The sequence below is a fragment of the Solea solea genome, chromosome 13 (genome assembly GCF_958295425.1).
Source record: "Solea solea chromosome 13, fSolSol10.1, whole genome shotgun sequence".
Classification (NCBI taxonomy): domain Eukaryota; kingdom Metazoa; phylum Chordata; class Actinopteri; order Pleuronectiformes; family Soleidae; genus Solea; species Solea solea.
In genome coordinates, this window is record NC_081146.1 from 10877274 (window position 1) to 10898997 (window position 21724).

The 21724-nt window shown below is 40.7% G+C and overlaps 2 protein-coding genes across 2 annotated transcripts; one reads left to right on the forward strand and one right to left on the reverse strand.

The window, feature by feature from the left end:
- Positions 1–1421: 1421 nt before the first annotated feature.
- LOC131471686 (NF-kappa-B inhibitor delta) lies at positions 1422–9386 on the forward strand. The gene is made up of 12 exons (XM_058648371.1): positions 1422–1533; positions 4110–4246; positions 4342–4375; positions 5263–5456; positions 5558–5742; positions 6398–6503; positions 6607–6753; positions 6842–6893; positions 7468–7625; positions 7905–8021; positions 8467–8631; positions 8725–9386. Exons 1-12 carry the CDS (start codon positions 1518–1520, stop codon positions 8794–8796), a joined length of 1383 nt encoding a protein of 460 aa, XP_058504354.1. The 5' UTR covers positions 1422–1517; the 3' UTR covers positions 8797–9386.
- Positions 9387–15919: 6533 nt separating this feature from the next.
- LOC131471523 (IgGFc-binding protein-like) lies at positions 15920–20928 on the reverse strand. Its single transcript, XM_058648118.1, has 6 exons — positions 20816–20928; positions 18834–20060; positions 18481–18740; positions 17729–18308; positions 17036–17634; positions 15920–16943 (listed from the first exon to the last, which is right to left on the reverse strand). Exons 1-6 carry the CDS (start codon positions 20859–20861, stop codon positions 16641–16643), a joined length of 3015 nt encoding a protein of 1004 aa, XP_058504101.1. The 5' UTR covers positions 20862–20928; the 3' UTR covers positions 15920–16640.
- Between the last annotated feature and the right edge of the window lie 796 nt (positions 20929–21724).

A 21724-nucleotide genomic window follows, 5' to 3' on the forward strand; every position in this document is an offset into this window, starting at 1 on the left:
ACAGTCTCTGAGCCACATAAGCTGCAGTAACCCTGAAATGAATAAATATAACAAATACAAATCAAAAACATTTAACACAGGATTGATCCTGCTCTCAGAAACAAGTTTTATTTTAAAACTTGTTTCTTTTAAAAAAATAAAATAAAAATAAAAGTGTTCTAAACATTAAAACAAAACATATTAACATCTCTAAAAACATTCATATTTAAGATCAGTAAATAACTCAACTTTATTAACCCACTTATTGTAAGTCGCTTTGGATAAAAGCGTCTGCTAAATGACATGTAATGTAATGTAACTTGTAAACATAAAACATAAAACTAAAAAGAAGCATTTCTTGCAACAACAACATAATCTTGAAGTTGTGTTATAGTATTATTATTATTATTATTATTATTATAATAATATTATTATTATTATTATTATTATTACTACATTGTTGTCATTTTATATTATTCACTTCTATACCCTTGTTTTCTGGGTAATGTGTAATATTATTTATGATTACAAATGTAGACAGGAGAAATGTAGTTTAAGTAAAATTGAGCTCAAAATAAACATTTAAAACACAAAACAGTTGATCATCTCATAAAGTACATAGTAACATTAAAACTACCAAACAATGAAGTAAGCAAAAAGTAATTTGCTTACTTTGCCTTACAACTTTCAATCACCTACATCATACAATATTGTAATATTAAATTTGTAGGTGCTATGGTTACATAACAGTCTAGTAACAATATGTTAATTGTATGGTAATAACTCTACCAAAAATACATAATATTATAGGCTAATACCATGTCAACTGTAATCCCAAAATAATAACCTGGTAACAACAACAATAAAATAAAAAAATGGATTTGGGTACACACATAATGGAGGAGGAATTTCAACTAAATAATATGATAATTATTAACTTTGATTCACACTGACTGTCGCCTATAGAAATGACCAAGCTGCTGCCTGGATATTATAACATGGTATTACTATAGTATTATATATTATCCTTACTACTACACTATCACCATTGTAATGAGCAGAAAATTGCATTAGAAATAAGATAAAGTTGCCACAACTTTACCTCCCTATTCAAAAGTTATCGCCGTACTATTATAATTAACACATGATTACTGTGCTGTAACGACAAGTGTCACCAAATAATTCTTCAAAAAATGCCTTCAGTGTAATGAACCTTTGTGTTTATTTGTATACTTGATATACTAAGTGCTCATCAAATCTCTCTACTTTCTCACTGTCACTTGTGCCTCATTGAATTGCATCATCTGGGTTTGACATGATAGTGAATGTGTGGCTTCCCCTCTGAATGAAGGCGTAGCCACAGCTGGGGGCGGTGACGAGGAACATGTGTCTGTGTGTACAAGCAGCAGCACACCAGACACCAGACTCTCCGCACTCTACACCAGAACACCACTGATCCCACTGGCTGTGAGAATCAGATCATCCCTATTCTGATTAGCTTGGACGACCTGTTGAAAACCCTCAAAGCAGTTTCTGACATGCACTTTGATAAAAGTGAGTATATGCGCTTTCAATTTGTCACTGTTTCTCTGCTCGGTTTACATTGATGCTATTGGACTAATACTTTGTCTCTGTCTCTGTGCTTATGGACAATGTAGAGAGTGGCGTACTTGTCGTCATTATAATGAAAGTTTGGTTGTTGTTTTTGTTTTTTGTTTTTTTACTTTGCCACTGACAGTGTGACAGTCATTTCACTGATAAGTTCATGTAACTGCCTTTCATTTGTTTTTTGGCTGGATGAAATCACACACTCTGGGTGAATCCAAGACTCAGAGCATCATTTGGGGAAACCCTGATACACCTCGCTTGTTTTCATTTCCTCTTCTGATGAAGTGAAGCTGTGTGACGTGATAATTTCACTTTAGCTTCGCTTGACTTTTTTTGACACGGGGCTAAGTAAATGGTTTGCAGTGTGCAACTGGTCTGTGAAACCACAAAATGAGGAAACTGGCTTCTCAGTGCTTCTTTCTGTCTCTGTGGACCGAGCCAAAAGAGAAAGGTCGTAGGAATCCCCTACCTCCCACGCACATGACTCAATGTCCAGGGTTTTCCACAACTCCTATTTGAATATTGAACAGAATGGCCCAAAACGGTGCGGGGGCAGTCTGTGCAAACCAAAAATGTATTTGCATGTAACGCAGTTGTCCTCTTACTCTTGGACGAGTGTTTCGAAGCCACTTGCTGACATCAAGTCTCCCTCAGCTGATGTGTCAGACCAGACTGTACAAGTAATGGTATTTCTTGCAGAATGACATTGAGTGTACAAAGGTCAAAGGTGGCTTTTTCACAAAGATCAAATGAGTCACAGTTGAGTAATCCATAGTAACACCTTATGAAGCTGAAAAATGAAACTTAGAGACACTGAAATGCTCTGGGAGTTTGACTGATGTCATGGGTCCTGACACTTGTTTATGTGTCACCAGGTTTTTGTTGTTTGGGGGCAGGTTTTCAGCTTAGAGGTATTTCCCCTGGAGTGCAGACACGGGCAAATAGACTCGCTTGAGGTTTCTTAAAACTTTAGAGTGTAACATTGTACTAGTGATGCTGCAAAGAGGTTGAAGTATGTCTGAAAACACAAAGAAGAGCCCGGAGTGTGTACTCTACAGCTCAAGGTTGTTCCGCAGTTTAATTGGATAAACGCTTCTTGTCCCAGTTTGATTTTCAGATGAAGGACTGCAGCATGGTGGAAAGTCATGTTTCTCTCTCACACTTTGAATTTGCATGTTTATTTTATCAGGACTCCCTCTCTCCCTCTCTCTCTCTCTCTCTGTGTGTGTGTGTGTGTTTGCTCTGTAGTGAACAGCACTGTGCTCTGTCCCTGTGGCTCACCACAGCAGCCTGCGCTCACCAAGTTAAACGAATAATGAGAAATGACAAAATAGCACAACATACTGCGTCCCAGGTGCAGCATAGACAAGCACAAGGCGCATACACGTGTGGTGGTGACGCGCCTGTGAAACACCGAAGACAGGAACATGTGGTTTTGCGATCTGTTAGCGTAATGGAGAGCGACAGGAAGATGTCATAGAAAATAAGCTGCGGCGATCCCATTCTAAACCCTTTATGATGAAGCCGGCCACATAATGTGTGTTCCTAATGGAGGAGGTTTTCATCACAGATTTATCTGTGCGCTGTGGTTCCACACACAGGGTGGAAATATCACTACATACTTTAGATCTTTCAGGTGTGGGGTGGAGATTTTGAGGAAACAGCCTGTGCGTGTGTGTGTGTCAGCTGGAAACATCAGAATTCTGTTTTGTAATGTTCTTTTCCTATTTTTTTTTTTTCTCATTTCCTACCTGTTCAGTGGAAATGATAGTTCTGTATCAGCAGTGGGAAACATATACTCATGATATAGTAAATAGGTATATTGTGGTGAGTAAGAAAGAAAAAATCCATTATATAAAGTAAAAAGCCCCTGAGGAGATAAGACGATAATAAGAAGAGTATAATTTCAGACACATGTTTTCCAGTAAGATTAAATAAGACACTTTCAGACACAAAAAGCTGATCCATTATCTCAGTGTATTTACTATATTATAGTAACTGTTGACTGATGTGTTTAGTAACCAAATAGAGAGAGAGAGGGAGCTCATTTCTCATCATGTATCATCATCACATCTCAGCCATCGCTTTTACTTTACATTCAGGACAGGACAGTTAATCATTTATTTCTTGAAACAATTAGAACAATCAGCAACTTGTATAATTCATTTATATAAATCTATATATAAAAGTAACCCCAATCCTATAATAGGTCAATCAAAAACACAAAAAAAGTAATCTGGGTGAACACATTTAGAAAAATGGATTATACTTTAAATATACAGTATTTTTTTTTTTTCATGGGTAAACTTTACTGATCTTAGATAAACCATTGTCTAGTGCTTTATCCTCCACATGAGGCTGCTGGTGCCAATCCCAGCTGACATAGGGCAATTTAGAGTGTCCACTTAACCTCTAATTCAAAACCATACACAGGGAGAACATGCAAACTCTACCCAGGAAGGTCCAGACTACATCAATAAAATATCAATATATAAATGTTGGCACTATTTCTTGTTTTCAAGCACCAAAGGAGAAGCCGTGTTGCACTCTGCCCACAGTGAAGAAACTCTTGGAGGAGAAGCGAAGACGCGAGACGTCATCTGTGCCACCTTCCTGCTCCACAGCAACCACAAGTCCTGTTCCTTTGGCTACAGTCACAGTAAGTCAGCACACAGAGGACGAACCAGAATCTTGTCAACGATACATCACAAAGAGCTGATTGTTCACGATTTGGTCTTTTTTACTTTCTTCCAGCAGTTGACCCCTTCAGAACAATTTGCTTGTACAGGTAAGAGCTGGGCAACTTCTACACACTTAAAACAACATACAAAATAAAACTAGCTCCTGATCCACAGTTAGGACCCAAGGATCAAACTTTAAATTCTTCTGCTTGATCAACCGGACCTGGGGCTGGTTATTACACTTCAATACTTTAGTGTTACTGACTGGGTATTGGACTTCCTCTGTATCACCACATGTCAAAAATGTGATGCCATTCAACATCAAATTTGGGACCTAAATTCAGCATCAGTTAGCCAATAAGAATGCAGCATGCTGTCTGACCAAGATCTAACAGTGCTTGTGATTGGTGCTTACTCCCCAAAGTAGAACAGGAAGACAGGGCTTAGTGTGTGGTTATTGTAGAGTGTCTGTGTTGTGTTTTGAGAGGCTGGTGCTTTAATGAATGAAGGTCCATGTATGTTGAAGGTCCATGTATGTTGAAGGTACATGTATGTTGAAGGTCCATGTATGTTGAAGGTCCATGTATGTTGAAGGTCCATGTATGTTGAAGGTCCATGTATGTTGAAGGTCCATGTATGTTGAAGGTCCATGTATGTTGAAGGTACATGTATGTTGAAGGTCCATGTATGTTGAAGGTCCATGTATGTTGAAGGTACATGTATGTTGAAGGTCCATGTATGTTGAAGGTCCATGTATGTTGAAGGTACATGTATGTTGAAGGTCCATGTATGTTGAAGGTCCATGTATGTTGAGAAGACCTGAAGTTGAAAAAAAACAACAACTTTTGTTCACGAATCAGATTTGAACGTCCAGTTATCAATTTTGATACCAAATCGAACATTTTTAATCAATACCCAGCCCTTGCCGCAGCTACTAAAAAACAAGGTTGAGTGTAACTGATATTGACTCCATCACTCTCGTTTCTCCTCTAAGGTGCCTCAAGTAGCTACTCAGAAATGGCAGTGAGCTATGAGCCATGGAACCCAGCACCAGAGACTCCACTCTCTTATTATACCAGCAGCCACCCAGTACCCAGGGTTGCTGCAGCCTACAACCTCCCAGTGACGTCTGAATATGGCACACAGCAGCAGCTGCCAGGTTTTATACCGTCAACGTCTCAGACCTTTGTAAGGAAACTCCCTTGACCACAGACTAACATGTAACATCCCAGCTAACATGATGAATTTATCTCTAAGTTGACTTGAATCATGTGCTCCCTCGTTTTCAGCAGGACTGCCAGATGACAGCTACAGATCCCAGTTTGGCATCATCATGGTCACTTCTGTGTCCCGGTCAGACCACAGCGGTGACTTTTGGCTCCTCGTTGGATGCGGCCAGACTGGAGGAGGCCAGGATGCTGCTCAGAGGGATGGATTACGGCAGAGCCACGGGGCAGGACGAAGACGGAGACACGTGAGTTGACGTTATGATTGAATGTACGGCTAATGCACAGTGTATGTGTCAAAGAACCACCAAGAAAAGTACATTAGTGAACTTGGAAGAGGCATCTGTAAACACACACACATGTTTGTGCTTCATTCATAGTGAGGCCCCTCATAGCCCCTTACCCTAACCTTAACCATCATAACAAAGTGCCTAACCCTCACCTTTACCCTAACCAAAACCCAATTCTAAGCCTGACCCTAAAACCAGGTCTCAACCCCCCAAAAAGCTGATTTAAGATGTGAGGACCAGCCAAAATGTCCTCACTATGTATGTGTTTTTTTAAGCCACAAATACAAGAACACACACACACACACACACACAGAGACTGAATCACACTGCTGATATTACTACATGCATAATTATTTAGCTTCCGTACGAGTTTCATTTTTAGTCGAAGGCTAAAATTCAGAGACGTGTGCAGTCTGAAGATCCTAGAATGATTAAGAAGAACAAAAGATGCTAATGAGTCAGCCACTCATGCTTGCGCATTAGAAATTTGGAGGAAATTAGAAAGATTCAAATGAAAACATACATTTTTGGTGACAAAGGGGAAGATATAGGATGTAAGCCTTTCCAAGCCTTGTTTTTGTAAGTCATTTATCATGTGCTCTTGTACTGTCAGCATCCTGCACATCTACACTGCCAAGGGACTCAGGGAGTGTGCCTTCGCTGCTGCAGAGAGGCTGAGGGAGGTCGGGGGGCTCGATGCCAAAGAACACAAGGGAAAGGTATATATACATATATGTACATAGTTATACAAGACATCTTTAAATGTGCTATACTGTATAGTATTTTGAAATATAAAACTGTATCGTGAATGTGCCTGTACAGACTGCTTTACTGGTGGCGGTGACAGCAAACCAGCCAGAGATTGTCCAAGACCTGCTGTCACTAGGAGCAGACATCAACGCTTCTGACGTGAACGGACAAACTGCGCTTCATCTGGCTGTCCACTATGGTTTTCCCGGGGTTCTGCAGGTAACGGCACCCGTAGAAACTGAATGCCCGACATCGGACAAGTCAGCTGTTCCTCAGCAGACCTTAACAAGTATTGATGTTGTTGCAGGCAACTCTGTCCAGCAGACCTGACGTCAACCTGGAGGCCCGCAATTTTGACGGTAAATTTGATGTCACTGATGATGAAACCGGATCAGTGTTGTCACGTAATGAAGTGAAAATACTTTGTTACTCTATCTGTGTTACTCGTTACTACCAAATAATATCAGAAGAAGAAGAAGAAGAAGAAGACTTGGTAATGGTCTGTATTTATATAGAGCTTTTCTAGTCTTCTAGATGAGCTGCTTTACCCACAACCTTCCAGTTGAAAGACAACTCACCCTACCACTTATTCCTCACTTTTTATTAAAATACTTTTACTTCTAAAACTTCTAAAAGTACATTTTATATCAGAAAATTACTTTTGATACTTAAGTACAGCAAATGTCATATACTTTAAGACTTTTACTTAAGTAATATTATACAACAAAGTGACTTCAACTTCTACCAAAGTCATTTTCTGGTAAGATACTTGTACTTTTACTCAAGTATCACTTTAAGGTACTTAAACAATAAATCGTTGGATGTCAGATAGTTTAAGGTTACATTTTGCTATATTATACTGATATTGAAGAATGATTATGTTACATTGCCACACTGATTTATACATCATCACTGTCTCCTTCTTTGTCTCAGGCATGACTCCTCTGCACTGTGCAGTCATCTCTCACAGTGTCACCATGAAGGCTTTGTGCACCACTGGGATGGCAGATGTTAATCTTCAATCGAAGGCGGCAGAGAAACTCTCCTGTGTGCAGAAGCTGCTTAAGGAAGGAGCGTTTGTTTGCAGCCAGGTACATATACAGCGTCCTCTTTTCTGAATGTCACATGAGAACATGGGTGGGCTGCAGAGGCATCAAAGCTCCAATGTGCTCACTGCTGACCTTTCAAAGAATTCACAGCTCACGGGGAAGTGCCCAGGTTTTTATCTTATCACGATGATGTCATAATAGAAGCCGTCTCCCCTCCCCACTGTCACCTATTCGTTTTCTCTTTCTTGTTTGTCTCACTTTAACCCGTGGTTTCATTATGTTTATTTTTTCTCTCCATCGTTTTCAATTCTCCAATTCCAGGAAATCAAAAGTAACAAGACTGCACTGCACTTGGCTGTCAAAGAGGGGAACATTGACCTGGTGCGATATCTGCTGAGGATTCCCCTGCAAAACATGAAAGACTTTGTCAACATGAAAGTGAGTTCCATGCAGACGTGACACTCAGAAGTGGGTTTCATTTAAGCATGTGTGTGGTCTGTTTAGGTCTATACACACATATAAACACTGAATTTCAAATAATAATAATAACAACCATAATTATAATAAAGAAACTTTAAATACATTTTTAGATGTACCTGTCAAGGTTATAATAGTTAATAGTTTGGGATTTTTCATTAGTTTTGGTTTTTATTTAGTTTTGACTTTCTGTTTTTAAAATTTGTTTTTCTACGCACATTTCGTTACAATTTTAGTTAGTTTCAGTTAGTTATTGTTTTTTTTTTAAAACTCTAGTTTTTATTTTCACTTCAGTTCACTAAAATGGTTTTTAAAATGTAGTTTTCGTTATGTCGTTAGTTTCCTTGGTACCTGCGCAGGACTTTAAACAGTCTGAGTAATGCTGCATATCCCCTTCTCCCCATAGGCTCATGGACACACAGCTTTACACATGGCAGCTGGTCTCCATGGTAACCCCCACCAGGAGGAGATCCTGCGGCTGCTGCTGAGTAAAGGAGCTGATCCCAGTATCCGCAACCTGGAGAACGACCAGCCAGCTCACCTGCTGCAGAGCGGCGTCCAGGGAGAGCAGGTGAGCAGCTGGAGCTCATTTTAACACTGTTCGTGTTTCTGCCCTTATCATCTCGAATTCATCTAAATCGTCTCAATGTCTCTTCCTTTCTAGCTGAAGATGATACTGAAGAAACGAGGCGCTACCTCTCGTCGACGTAACGTGTCCTTGCAGGACCAGGAATGATTTAAACTACATGTAATCTCCGTTTGGAGGAAAAGAGTCTTTAACAGTTTTCCTCTGTTGAGAAGGGGATATATAGAGTACAGCTGATTATTCTGGGAGTCTCTGGCCTATCGTTAACAACGTTTGTTTGGCAAATTAATCTCTGCGTATAATTCACATTGGATTGGACAAATGATGCTTTGATTCATAAAGCTAAAATGTCCTGTGACGTAGTATCTGTAAACATGCTGTACTTTATTTTGTATTTTTTTTTTTTTTCTATGCACATGCTCAAAGTGCTGATTATTCCAAATTGTGATATCCTCATTTAAGCCCTCTGCTGCTATTTGTGTCGCAGTGGAGACATGATAATTTATGTATTTATTCTCTGTCCAAATGTATACTTTCAAGTACCTTGAAATAAGTAGAAATTAAGAGCATTAGTTATCTTCAAAAAGAGGGTGAAGACGTTGCTGGAGTGACGTTCATTCTCTGATTAGGCTACACTCCCAGTATTAAGTTGATTTCTGTGAAATCGTTGATATGAACCTGTGGACAATGTCCCTGAAACCCCCCCTCCCCCTCCTCCCTCCCCCCTACACCTCTGTCAAAACCCCCATCATGATACGTTATCATATTGATACACTAAGTGATGGTTTTGATTTTCAGTCAGCATGTGTGCTTATGTTGAAAATGACAACAATCAATCATAATTGAATGTTCTCCCGTCATGTGTGAGTAACCTCTGGTATGGTTTTCTTTATGGGGAAAAACAAGGAGAAACTTGACTGTGTAAAACTATGATGTATTGGAAACCAAATGAAGAATGACATCAGAGTAAGTGCGGTGACAAATCGTCAACCTTTACATTCCAGCCGTGAGTCATGAATAAAAGTACAACAACACTGTCTTTTGAAGTCCCGCCTGATTGTTTTGATGTTGAGTGCACTGTTTTTAAATGCCCCGTTTTACACACCGCGAGAGAAATGAGCAGGATGGAAACTACGCCACAGCCCACTACAGAGCTGTGTCTATACCACAGTTATTTACACTCACTTAATCATATGGACCCATAGTGAGGAGCCACAGCAGTATTTACATTTTCTCATTTTATCTTAGTGATTCCAAGCCACACGAGTCCCACTTTAGAATGCATTCTACAACTGTCAACTTCAAAATGCTGATAATATAAAGCAAAAACTTTCACGTACATTTTAGTCATATTTTTTTTCAAAGCACTTTTAAAATATATTACATCTTTATATTATTTTAATCAAGAATCAAGCATCTTAACATTTTCTTACACATTACTGTATTTGGATTATTATATTAATTAGTTTTATTAATTTATTAATACAATTAAAAGTATAATTAATACTTATTAATTATGCTATTTCTTATTATATATATACACATACACATACATATACTATATATATGTATGTACAGTATATATGTATATATATATGTACATACATATACTATGTATGTATGTACAGTATATATATATATGTAATTTTAAAGAGGGGAGGTTACATTCGTTTTGTGGTTTGTTGAATGTTTTATGCAAACATTTTCATTTTGTTTACTTTGACTGAATGAAGACTTTAGTCCCAGAAATCACACAGCACCGAGCAAACGAAAGACTTTCTGCAGAATTCAGAAGGAAATCAAACCAGGTTAAGATACATTGGAAAACCCTGTTTATTGATCATCCAGCTGACAGAGGTATATATAAGAGGAATGACCATTAGTAAGCAGTGTGCGTATGAGCGACTGTGCATTTGCTGGCATGGTTCCCACGATGATTCACATGACACTATGGTTCCCGGTTTCCTACACAGTTTGAGGAGGAACTGCAAGAGAAAAAGAAACACGGTTGTATTTTCAGCACGTGATGAGCCGTCATTATTGTTTCCAGTCATGTGAACTGACCCTCTTTCTTTGGAATTTCAGTAGCGGATGAGCTGGACCTGCAAACAGATATGAGGAAGAGAATGAGTGAATATTCATCTCATTTTTGATGAATCAAATGTGAATTGACTGGTTGTGCAGGACTGGTTGTGCATTTTAAAAGACTGTGGCCACAACGTCCACTCAGGGTGCATTTAATCAATTGTGTCCAGGATATCAGGAGCCATACACAGTTGTAGCCACAGGGTTAACTGGGAAATAACTACAGAGCTCATGAATGAAAAGTGAAAAGAAATGACAATGCAGGGTTTTTTTTTCTGTCCATTTCAAACAGCAGCTGTTGTCTTTCTTGTCAAACAAGCAGCATGCGATAAGCTGAATACACACTGCCCACTCACAACCAACACATACCGAGTGTGTCATTGAAAAAATAAAACAATGCCTTTCAAGAACAAGCACCGAGATACAGAGAATATCAAAGCTCTGCCCACATGTGATTTGTCACGGAAGGTTTGCTGTGAACTCTGATGTGCTGGTCGTTTGGGCTTGTGTTTTCAGAGCAGGGAAAGAGCAATAAGAGAAGAGGCTTCCAGGGCAAAGCTGTAGAAATCTCAGTTTTAGTCAAGAAACAACGTTGACAATAGATATTTTTTTCCAGCAGACTGGTTGGGTATCCCAGGTTAAGTCAAAGTCATACAGCATGCACAGGCGTGTCATCCACAAGTCTTGAACAAATCTTACTTGGATGAGGATTTTACACATTTTGTGAATTTTTTACCTGTTTGAGGAACGATGGATTAGTCAGAAACATAAACTTTATGTTTATGTATTGATCAAGACTCAGTTTTTTTTGTTTTTATAGATACAATAAAATGAAGTCTGCACTTACTCAAGGCTATTAAAATGCCAGAGACAAACATGATAATAGCAAGGACAACCCCTGTGGTCCGCAATGTCTCATAATCTATAAGGGACAAAACCGTACAGGGCTTCACCACACAGCTACTCTGGAGTTTATCATGGACCACAGTGAAAAGATATGTACACAGTGTAAATCTTACCGTAATCAAAATCACTTCTGTCTGTGAACATTGTTTCTGCAAAGAAACAGACAGATCAGTCACACAGCAAATGCAAACAAAGTTACAGTTCATTTCAGCACAAAAGGACAGCAAAAGGCTTCACGGGTGTGTTTTTAAATCCTGCGCTCAGCAGCAATAAGCTTCACAGCTCTCGAGCTCTGCAGGATTGGCTCCTCGTCTCCTCAGGAGTTTTTCTGTCCCTCAACTGTGAGCTGCTCGATGCAGCATCTTTGCTCAGCAGAAAAGGATGCACCACGAAAAGTGGGTTACAAGCCAGCAGGACACAAGGTAATTATCACAGCGGCAAAGAAGAGAACTGGAGTAGTAAGAGAAACAAAAGACTGACTGAAAATGTGCAAGCATCAGTGGGCTGTAGATTGCAGCTTGTGCCAATCTATCACATAGTCTCAGTCCATCAATCAATAACTGAACCGTCATTCCCATATGATTGTGCTGGCAGTTTCCCAGTTTTCTCTCTGCCACAAAGTCTGCTTTGTATTTAACATTAACATCTTTGATATTATATGAGTTCATTTCGAGGGATACTTTATTTAATTCACTGGTTTAAAACGTATACAGAGATCAGCAACCACAGTGCAGTAACTACATAAAGACGAGTTTTCAAAGAATGAGTTATTGTAATCTGCAGAGCATTTGGCAAGTTAGACAAACTGTATGTTGCACTCTTCAAAAAGAGTAAAGAGCAAACAAACCTGTGGTGGACATGGCTGCACCGGCAGAGATGTGGAGGAACTGCGTCTCTCTGGAGCTAAACAGGCTGCTGGGTTGCAGTTGAAGAAGGAGGTCTGTGATCAGGACAGCCGGTACAGTATACAGTCTGCTCAGTTAATCTTCAGTGTACATTTAGCAGGGGCCCTCTGGTGGCCACAATAAAATAACAATGCATGCACAATGGTGCAGCCATGGGGGGGGGGGGAGGTGTGGTCAGTGAGCACTCTTCACAAAGACAAACCTGAAAGGGTGTGGACGAGAGAGAATTTTGCCACGTTAGTTAATAAAGTGCAAATAAATGAGTAGCATAAGAACAAAAAAATAAAAATAAAAACAGTCGACTTCAAAATAGATAAGACAATTGGAGGATCATTTGTGATTTACCAAGTATCTTGTGTGGTCTCTGTGAAAGTATAAGGTGATAGGGTTCCTCTAATCTGTCTGCACATTGTTATTGGAGTTTCTTGCTTAAAGTTCTGGACATTTGTATTTTCACAGAAACGTGATTGTGCATGCTGAAAATACACCAGTGTGTATCTACTGTGTGCAGTGCAGTGCAGTACCGTGCAGTGCAGTGCAGTGCAATGCAGTGCAATGCAATGCAGTGCAGTCAGCCTCCTCCTGCAGCTGCAGAGAGAAAATTAAAGCCTGCATTTGCAGCTTCTTCACCGACAAAATCGGCCGAGCTCACTACGGCAAGAAGATGTGACGCTGAACAGCACTGTACGAGGAGAGAGGAGATCCGTAAAAATCGAGTGTAATGTGCATATTTCTTTCCTCCAACAGCTGCACAATGCAGCATAAATCATTCACACTCTCACTGCTGGTAGTTACCACTGCATGTGTAACTGAACCTTCTGCAGTGTCAGCAGGTGCAGGAGTGCAGCATAGTACAAGGCTGTTTTCACTTGTAATGGCAGGGACAAACACACAGTGATGTATTCAAAAAAAGGATTTTCACACAAAAATACAAAAGATAATCACACTATTGCTAGTCTACAACAAAGTTGCTACACTATCTAGTAACACTTATTGATGATACAAAAAAATAATAAAAAAGTTTCATAGTGTATATGGTATAGTATTGTAACATTTGTAAAAAAATTATGAAATGAAAGCTTCATGTGTTCAAAGAAAGATTGTCCTCAGCTGTCCTTGTGGTATTTGCTGCCATCTAGTGGCATCACTAGAGGAGGTGAAAGAGAAGTCCTCAGCTTCCTCCTGCAGGGAGCACATTCACAGATATTTAAAATTATAATAAACTTAATACTACTAGTAGTAGTTCTACTAACAATAATAATGATCAGAATTACACAGAAAATGTAACTTCAGCTCAGCTCACCGTGACCTCTTACAGGAACATTTCTGGCCTGTTTTGTGGAAAGAAAAACAAAGAGACAAATGAGTACAAGCCAACATCATGTCAGCAGCATATTACATCAACTTTCTTCAGCTCTAAAAGAAAAGACTGTTCCAAGCTTTGATACTGTACCTGAATATAAATCTATCAGGGACAACAATTAAGACTGCACATACAAGGGGGCCAGTGTGGAGGAGCCATTTTTTAAATGTATGCAGGACACCACATTGGTCAGTAGGTGTCATCATTGTGCTCTGGGTTGTGTGTAGAAAGTTTTGCTCAACACATTATTGTATTAGAAAATGCCTGCACGTACTGATTACACTCTTTAAGTCTCGATTATGTTTATTCAACTGAGCTCTTATAACCGCACGAGGTGGAAAGGCCCTGGATATTTTTTTTGGTGTGTCCAACTCAGTGTTCAAAGAAAGTTCAGACAAGTCTAGACTGTATTTCTTTAACTGAGCTCTTATAAGAACACAAGCTGGAAACACGTTTTGGTGTGTCACGACTCGGCGTTCAAAGCAAGGTCGTCCACTTCCTCTGGGGCAGCTGCCATCCTATCCCCAGCTAGTGACAAGTGGGCTGACTCGAGGTGACTGAAGGCAACACATGGCTTGTACCACACTCATTTCCACACCCTGTGCGACCGCACTTGGTTGGCATGACGACTCACATAAAAATGGTAACAAATTGTGGACTGAGAACCTCCCGAGTCTTCCAAACATTTAGATCATGAAACAAAGCATTCGGAAATAAATAAGAGCTGTTTCAAAAAGAGTATCATGCTTTTAGGCTGTGACGTGCTGGGTGTGGACTGTTTATGCTTATCACTCTTTAATAACATGACCTTCCTTTTGACAGTGTTTACATTTGGAAACATCATGTGTAGGTGAGAGTGGTGCCTTAGAGGGTAGCCATGATCAAGTCTCTCAGGGCGTGACACTGACAATTTGTTTGGGTGAGAAGACGACAAAAACACATTTGTACAACACACATCACAAACGCAATGGTCAAGACAGCTGCCCTTAAATAATCGAGTTACTTCCTGGTCATTCAAAAACAGGAAGTAAAACGTTTTCCTGGCAAAGCAACTGTAAGTATTAATAATGAGCATGTGGTCGAGAATCAAAATGACTGACCTCATAGAGCTCCAGATGTCACCACAATGTTGGCTGGAAAAGCTTCTGACGGCACCAATGGCTTCAAGCTGACTTGAAAGTATGGACTGGAGTATGGAAACAGCCAAAGCAGACGATATTCCGGGCCGGCAACATTACAACACTTTCTGATAAACTTTCCCTCATTCTACCCATGGAGAATTCTTACACATCACAATGAAAGCACGTAACATCAACAATCATCCATCCACATTTGCAGCTTTGGGGACACTTCAGAGAAACGTACCATAAAATGATCATGCCCCTTACTTTGGGCACCACACTACTTATCTTCAAAGAAAAGAGATGACACGACCTCTTGTGCCTTTCCCATAAGCTTACAGTACTGTGCAAACTGACTGACACTTTTAGCAATGCTGTAATGACCGTACAGCATCATTCTTTCTCAATCACTTTATTAGAACAATGTTGGAAAGACATAATGCAGTTTTAAAAGTACTAGCATGTTCAGAAAATAATAAAAACTACTTCTACAGGTTGTCTACTGCTTGTTTAGTGTGACCTACAGTTACACTTGAATAGCACAACCCTGGCTCTCTTAGGCCAGTCTAGTGCTTTAGCAGTCATCAAATGCCTTGAGTCAACCTCCAACTCCCTAAAAGCTGGTACAGGGCAAGATTTTACTGACATCAGAGCGAGGCTCACTCAAGGCCTCTACCTCAAGCTCCTTTAACCTGATTTCCTTTTCAGCCTTTATTTCAAATGTGTGTATTGTAACTTGAGGTCATACGTTTTTACAGTACAACACTAAACCCTGGGCACAAAATATGGTGAAATAACAGGAGGCACCTCATGGTTAGTAACCTCTTGCTGAGGTGTGGCTTGTGCAGGCTGCTGCTACTCATCAGCAGGATTTACAAGAACCTTCTACTAAATCAGATGTTCCACAATTGCACCTTTAATGTCCCTTTGAACACATACATATTCACAAGTGTGTCAATACAATACATAACAAGTCATCATTATGATATGAATCAACTTTGTCAAAACTGGGACAGCCAGTTTGTCTCCATATGCAACATACGCTCACAATCCTATCTTAGAATCATAACTAGTGATTGCATTGGCTCAAAAAAAAAAGATTCCGCGATCATCCCCGATTTGTGTTACATCCCCTTTCAAACTAAAATTAAATAAGGACACACACACACACGCGCAACAATCAACACATAATGGATGAATGTATGATTTGATGTAGAATTAAAGTAAATGAACACAGGTTCCTTGAATGTGTGGGTGGGCCTGACAAGTGACACGTTTTAAAGACCCATAGAAACAATGAAACAAAACTCTAGTCTAACTTAACTAACAAGTGGCTGTGAGTAAAACAAAAAAACATCTAAATGTGTGAAAAGGTGTACAGGGTACCCTCGTCTTCCCTTATGTTCTGATCCTACCACCACAACAACTACATTTTAACAAAGATAGAGTTTCAGCAACACATGTGCAGGGCAAGAGATCAAGCCTGTATAGAAGTGAAGAATATGGGATGGGGTTCTCTGACGAAGACTATTCATTTTAAGACCTGGCTGGTGATTGGCTCTCTCAAAACTCTGGGAAACAATGGTCATCTCACCAGTCCCTGAAGCGGTGCGTTCACATTTTGTCACAGCCTGGGCGCCCAACCACATGCCAACTGTGACCGAAAGCTTCTGGTGCAACAACTTTGTCACCATTCTTTGGAATCAGGTCATCTTGCGATTTGCCGTTGTAGTTGCCACAGAGGCCGCAAACGGCTCCCATGTAGTTGCTTGGCAATGTCACAACCACAACACTCTTCTGGTCGAAGGAGACTTGGAGGCCAAAGTTTGTGGTGACAACAGCATTGGGGCCCTTCTTAAATGCAGATATCTGCCCTCCTGCCAGGTTGATGGGCAGTTTGACCATCTCTGTATTCACCTGGAGGAGAACATATTATGCCATTTATAAACAGAGAGAACTATCACCAATTGACTCAAACAGTTACAAATTAAATCCTGTGCAGTTCCTACCATGATCTGGTCCACGTGTGTCCTCGTAATAACAATGCTGAGGGAATACACCTTGATCTCTACTAACTTGGTGTAGGAAACTACTTTGCTGCCACGGTGATCATCCTCCACAAATACTTCAAAGGGCACCAACTCTGGTCTCTTGGAGCAGAGTGCAACAAGTTGGTACATGCATGTGCCCTGGTAGTCAAACCTCTTCTTGTCAAAGGTTGTGTAGTGTGGGTCTCCTGAGGCCTTGCATGTGCTGTATGAGACTGATTCACATGTTCTTATGCCATCAACCACCTGGCACAGTGTCCCTGCCCCACAGCCTTTATTCTGGCAGTCTACTTGTCTTTTTCCAGGGAGGCATTTACACCAGCTCCGGCAGCCCTGATCAGCCCAGAAGGACTCCCCAGCAGGGACATATCGTCCTTCATAGGTGCAGCCACACTGGTCAGCAGGTACACACTGACCTCCACTCAAAACAAAGCCTGCATTGCAGGTGCAGGTCTCCAAACATGGGCGTTTGCATTTGGAGGGAGCATTAGGATCAGAACAGGTGACAGGACAGGCATTGCCACAGAGCTCATAGTGACTGTTGGCTGGACATTTGGCAGCTTTAGGGGTGTAAAGAAGAATATTGTGTGATCAATGATCTTATCAACAATCAAGATAGAAATGTGCTAATTTTATGATTTATTTTTTACTTACGGCATTCTGACACTCTTCTCCAGTCTTGAACCTGAATCCCCGCACCCTGGCAGGCATCAGCATATGCCTCCAATGCCTGACAAAGGAAAAGATGATTGCCACCGCCCATGCAAACGTCATATTTGCAGTTCTCCAGGTATGTATGTGGGTCAATGATGGAATGGCATTTGCTAAATGGCCCATTTACTACAAGTGTGATAAGCCCACAGAACGAGTTCCCCTCCCACTCCTTCATCAACTTGTCTTCACACTTTTCACACCCACCCACACAGTCATCGCTGCACAGAGCGTCTTTCACCAGCCCCGGCACCTTCCAGCTGCGACCAAAGGCCACAGCCCCACGTGCCTGTGTGCCAGAGGGTGTGGTGAAATCATCATTGGGGTTGCCATTGAAATTGCCACAGAGACCACAGGTCTTACCAGCGAAACTGCTGGACAGAGTGACAATGAGCTGGTGGTTCCAGTCATAACGCACAGTCAGGCCAAAGTCAGTCTCAATGAGCACAAAGCGACCACTGTGACTCATAACAAGTTTGTTGTTGTTCAAGGTTACAGGCAAATTCCACACGATGTTGTCAATCTTCACAAAGGAAAACAGAAAATACATCATAAAGGTATGAAATCAATAAATGATCAAGGATGCAGTTTAATGCTCCATGCAAAGAAATACAGTAGAAGAGAAAAAGAAAAGAAAAATAATTACATTAATAAAACAATATTCATTTTGGAAAAGAGGAAAAGAAAAATCTTACCCTCACACGACCTGTCTCAGACCGAGCTACTGTGATGGACACGTCATACACCTTCACTGTGACCAGGGCGACATAAGACACCCTGAGGCTTCCCCTATTCTCATTCTGGGCAAGGACCTCAAAGGCTGGGGAATCATTCTTTCCACAGTTTTTGGCAAAACCATAAGTGCAGGTACCCATGAAGTGAAAGTGTCGACCGTCAAAGGTATGGTAGTGAGGATCTCCCTTAGCCCAGCAGGTGCCGGGCAAAGCGCTTCTCACTAAAAATACAACAAAATAGATAAATATCAAGTCAAGTCACATAGAGTTTATTATAATTTTTACAATCAACAAGTGTAGTGTGTGTTTCTTACCTGGCTGTAAACATTGTGCCGGAGCACCATAACTGTTCCTGTTCTTGAATGCTATGCTGTAAAGAGCAAAGCGGGAGTCGGAGCTGTACACAGCTTGTCTACCACTATGAGAAATCTGGGTCCATGAGAAATCTGTCCCTGCAACCGTTTCCCACTTGACATTACGAGGCAAACTTCTACCATCGATACGCAGCTTTCCCAATGCACTAGTCCGCGCCACAACCAGGGCTTGATTGTCAAACCCTTTGAAAGCCTCTAGCGAGTAAGAGGTGCAAAAACGGTCTGTGGACAGGATGGTCATCAAGAAAGGGTCATAGTATTTGAGCAACCCGAACGATTTGCCATTGAAGAACATGAGGACCTGAATGCCTTGATCAGCCTGAATGAACACTGTCTTCTTTTTTTGGGACTTGATTGTCACTGTCTGCCCACTGATCATTTTAATCACCTGTTCAGTGTTGCCATTTCGGACAGTAACCTGGGTGGCCTGGGAAGCCTGGATAATAACACTATCATATTTGTCCTGGAGTGTCAGGGGAGGGACAATGAAGCTGGATCCCCAGCTGCTGACAGGCAGTAGTTGCTCGTTAACATGGTCACATCTTGAGAATCGCCAGGTGCAACTGTGACCTGTGAAAACAGCAACAGGGTACTGGGAGGAAACCCTGCTGCCAGAGAGGTCATCCGTGCTCTGGAGCTGGATACTCTCATATGGCTGGAGATCTATTACCATTTGAGCGCCCTTCTTATAGACATGATGCTGGAACACGATGCGCCCTTGTGTTAAAATTTCAATTCTGTTTCTCTGTTTTCCATTTGTCACAGAGAACTCTTTAAAGGTGCCACAGGTGGGTTGACCAGGGGTGAAGATGAAATATTCATTACCCCATTCAGTGGTGGGATACACCAAAGAGGTGTCAGCTGTGTATAACTTGTAGTTGAAAGAAGTCACAGCCACAAGTGCTGAGGCTTCAATGCGCACTGAGTTGGGAGACTTCACGGAGCCGTACATCTCAACTTGGGCAGGGAGAGATACAGTGACCCCTTCTCCAGCATTGAGAGTTTCTTCTTGCCTGAATTTTAAGGGCGGCACAGACACTGTCACTTTAGTATTGGCCTCAACAGCAGTGATATAGAGCCGATGGCTCGGGGTTTCATAATCTTTAATCCAATTCTGCATGAATGACAGGACAAACTCCCTGCCTACGAATTCAGTGGACGATGGACCTGACAGATGGAAGCAAAGAGACAGAAAAACACATGTCAACAAAAAGAGTTCTCCTTAAGCAAAGCAGTCAGGAACAAAACGGTGTTTCACATCGAAGAAGACAATATGCCAAAAAACTAGGAAATGGATTATGTGCCAAGTTAAGCCAAGGCAACGGAAGGAGTCAGACGAGCGAAACAACCTTGGCTGGAGACATATTTGATTATAGGAGCAGTGCAACAAAACAATATGACACTAAAGAGAAAGCAACTGAAAAATGGCTTAATTCAAGTCAAAAGCAGGCTTGAATGACTGACTGTAAAAAAGAAGCTTTCTTTCAATCTCCATTAAAAGAGCTTTAGACTGAGGAAAATACTCTCAGAAGCACTCAATAAGTCACTTTTGCAGACAATATAATTGCATAATTGAAATATAATATCTGTGAAAATAACTCAGTCAGGGCCTAGGGGATTTGGATTACATCCCTGTGTCTGCAATTCATTATAATAGTTTAAATTTAATAGCAGGTGAAAATAAATCCCTAACAAAAACACATGTCTATCTAGTTTGTGCCGCACTCTCAAATTCTTAACCTGTTTAACGACTTGGATTAATTTCCTCAAATTCAGCAATAACTTGGCTTTATCTCCTGATGGGGATTTCACTAGGTTTGAAGAAATATATTTAAATGCCTAAACTTAAAGCACACCTTGCACAGTGTGACAAAAAAAGAAAAAAATAGGCATATGACAAAATATATATAACATATACTTACAGCTGAGTAAAGCTCCCAAAGCACAAAGCAGCAGCAGAGTACCCATGGCTGAAAGACAAAATAAAAAAATCCGATTTTATTTGAGTTGTATAAATGCAACCCTTTGACCAGAAAGACCAAGTGAATCTTCTGAGAGCATGACGAATGTTTTTCGTGACATCCTTTTTTATGTTCTAATGGACAAAAACTAAGCCAATCAAATACCGTGAAGCTGAGGAAATCCTATCAGTTTATAAAAAAAAAAAACATTCCTCTAAAACAAATTAAGGCAGAACCTGGTAATGACATGTAGGTCCTGCTGTAGGTTGACATAGGTGTGGTCCAGTACCAACCACGACTGCTTTGACGGTTCTTTAATCCAATATGTTGACAAAGCATCTTAAGTACTTATCAAACTCAAATATTGAATTGGCATTTACTCATAGTCATGTTAAGCAAGCCTCTAGTTACTGTAAACCCATGTTGTGGGTTTAAATGAAGCCGTGCCCTAATCTTCTGTTGGATCATAATCCACATTAAACAGAAACGACCTTTTTGTTGGATACTTGTTCGAATGACAACGTGATGATGAAAAACAACAAATACCCTAAAAAGTTCACAAAGACATAACGTTAACTTACCGGTCCAGTAGAAGCAGAGCCACCATCGATGTTCACTCTGGCCTTGGATCGCCCTGCATCAGCCTTTTTCTTGGCCGCAGCGTTCCCAAAAACCGTCTTCCGTTTGCGACCGACACCTGTTGTTGGCACTTTTTGTGCCATAACGTTGCTGCAACTGTCTCGTTGGATTTAGAAAGATAGCATAAACTCTGGCGTTGTTTTCTATGCATGCGCGAGTAGTGCACAAAGAGGGGTACGGGGAGGGGGCAGATGGCAGTTTGATTGATGCATCGCGATCCAATTCATTTGT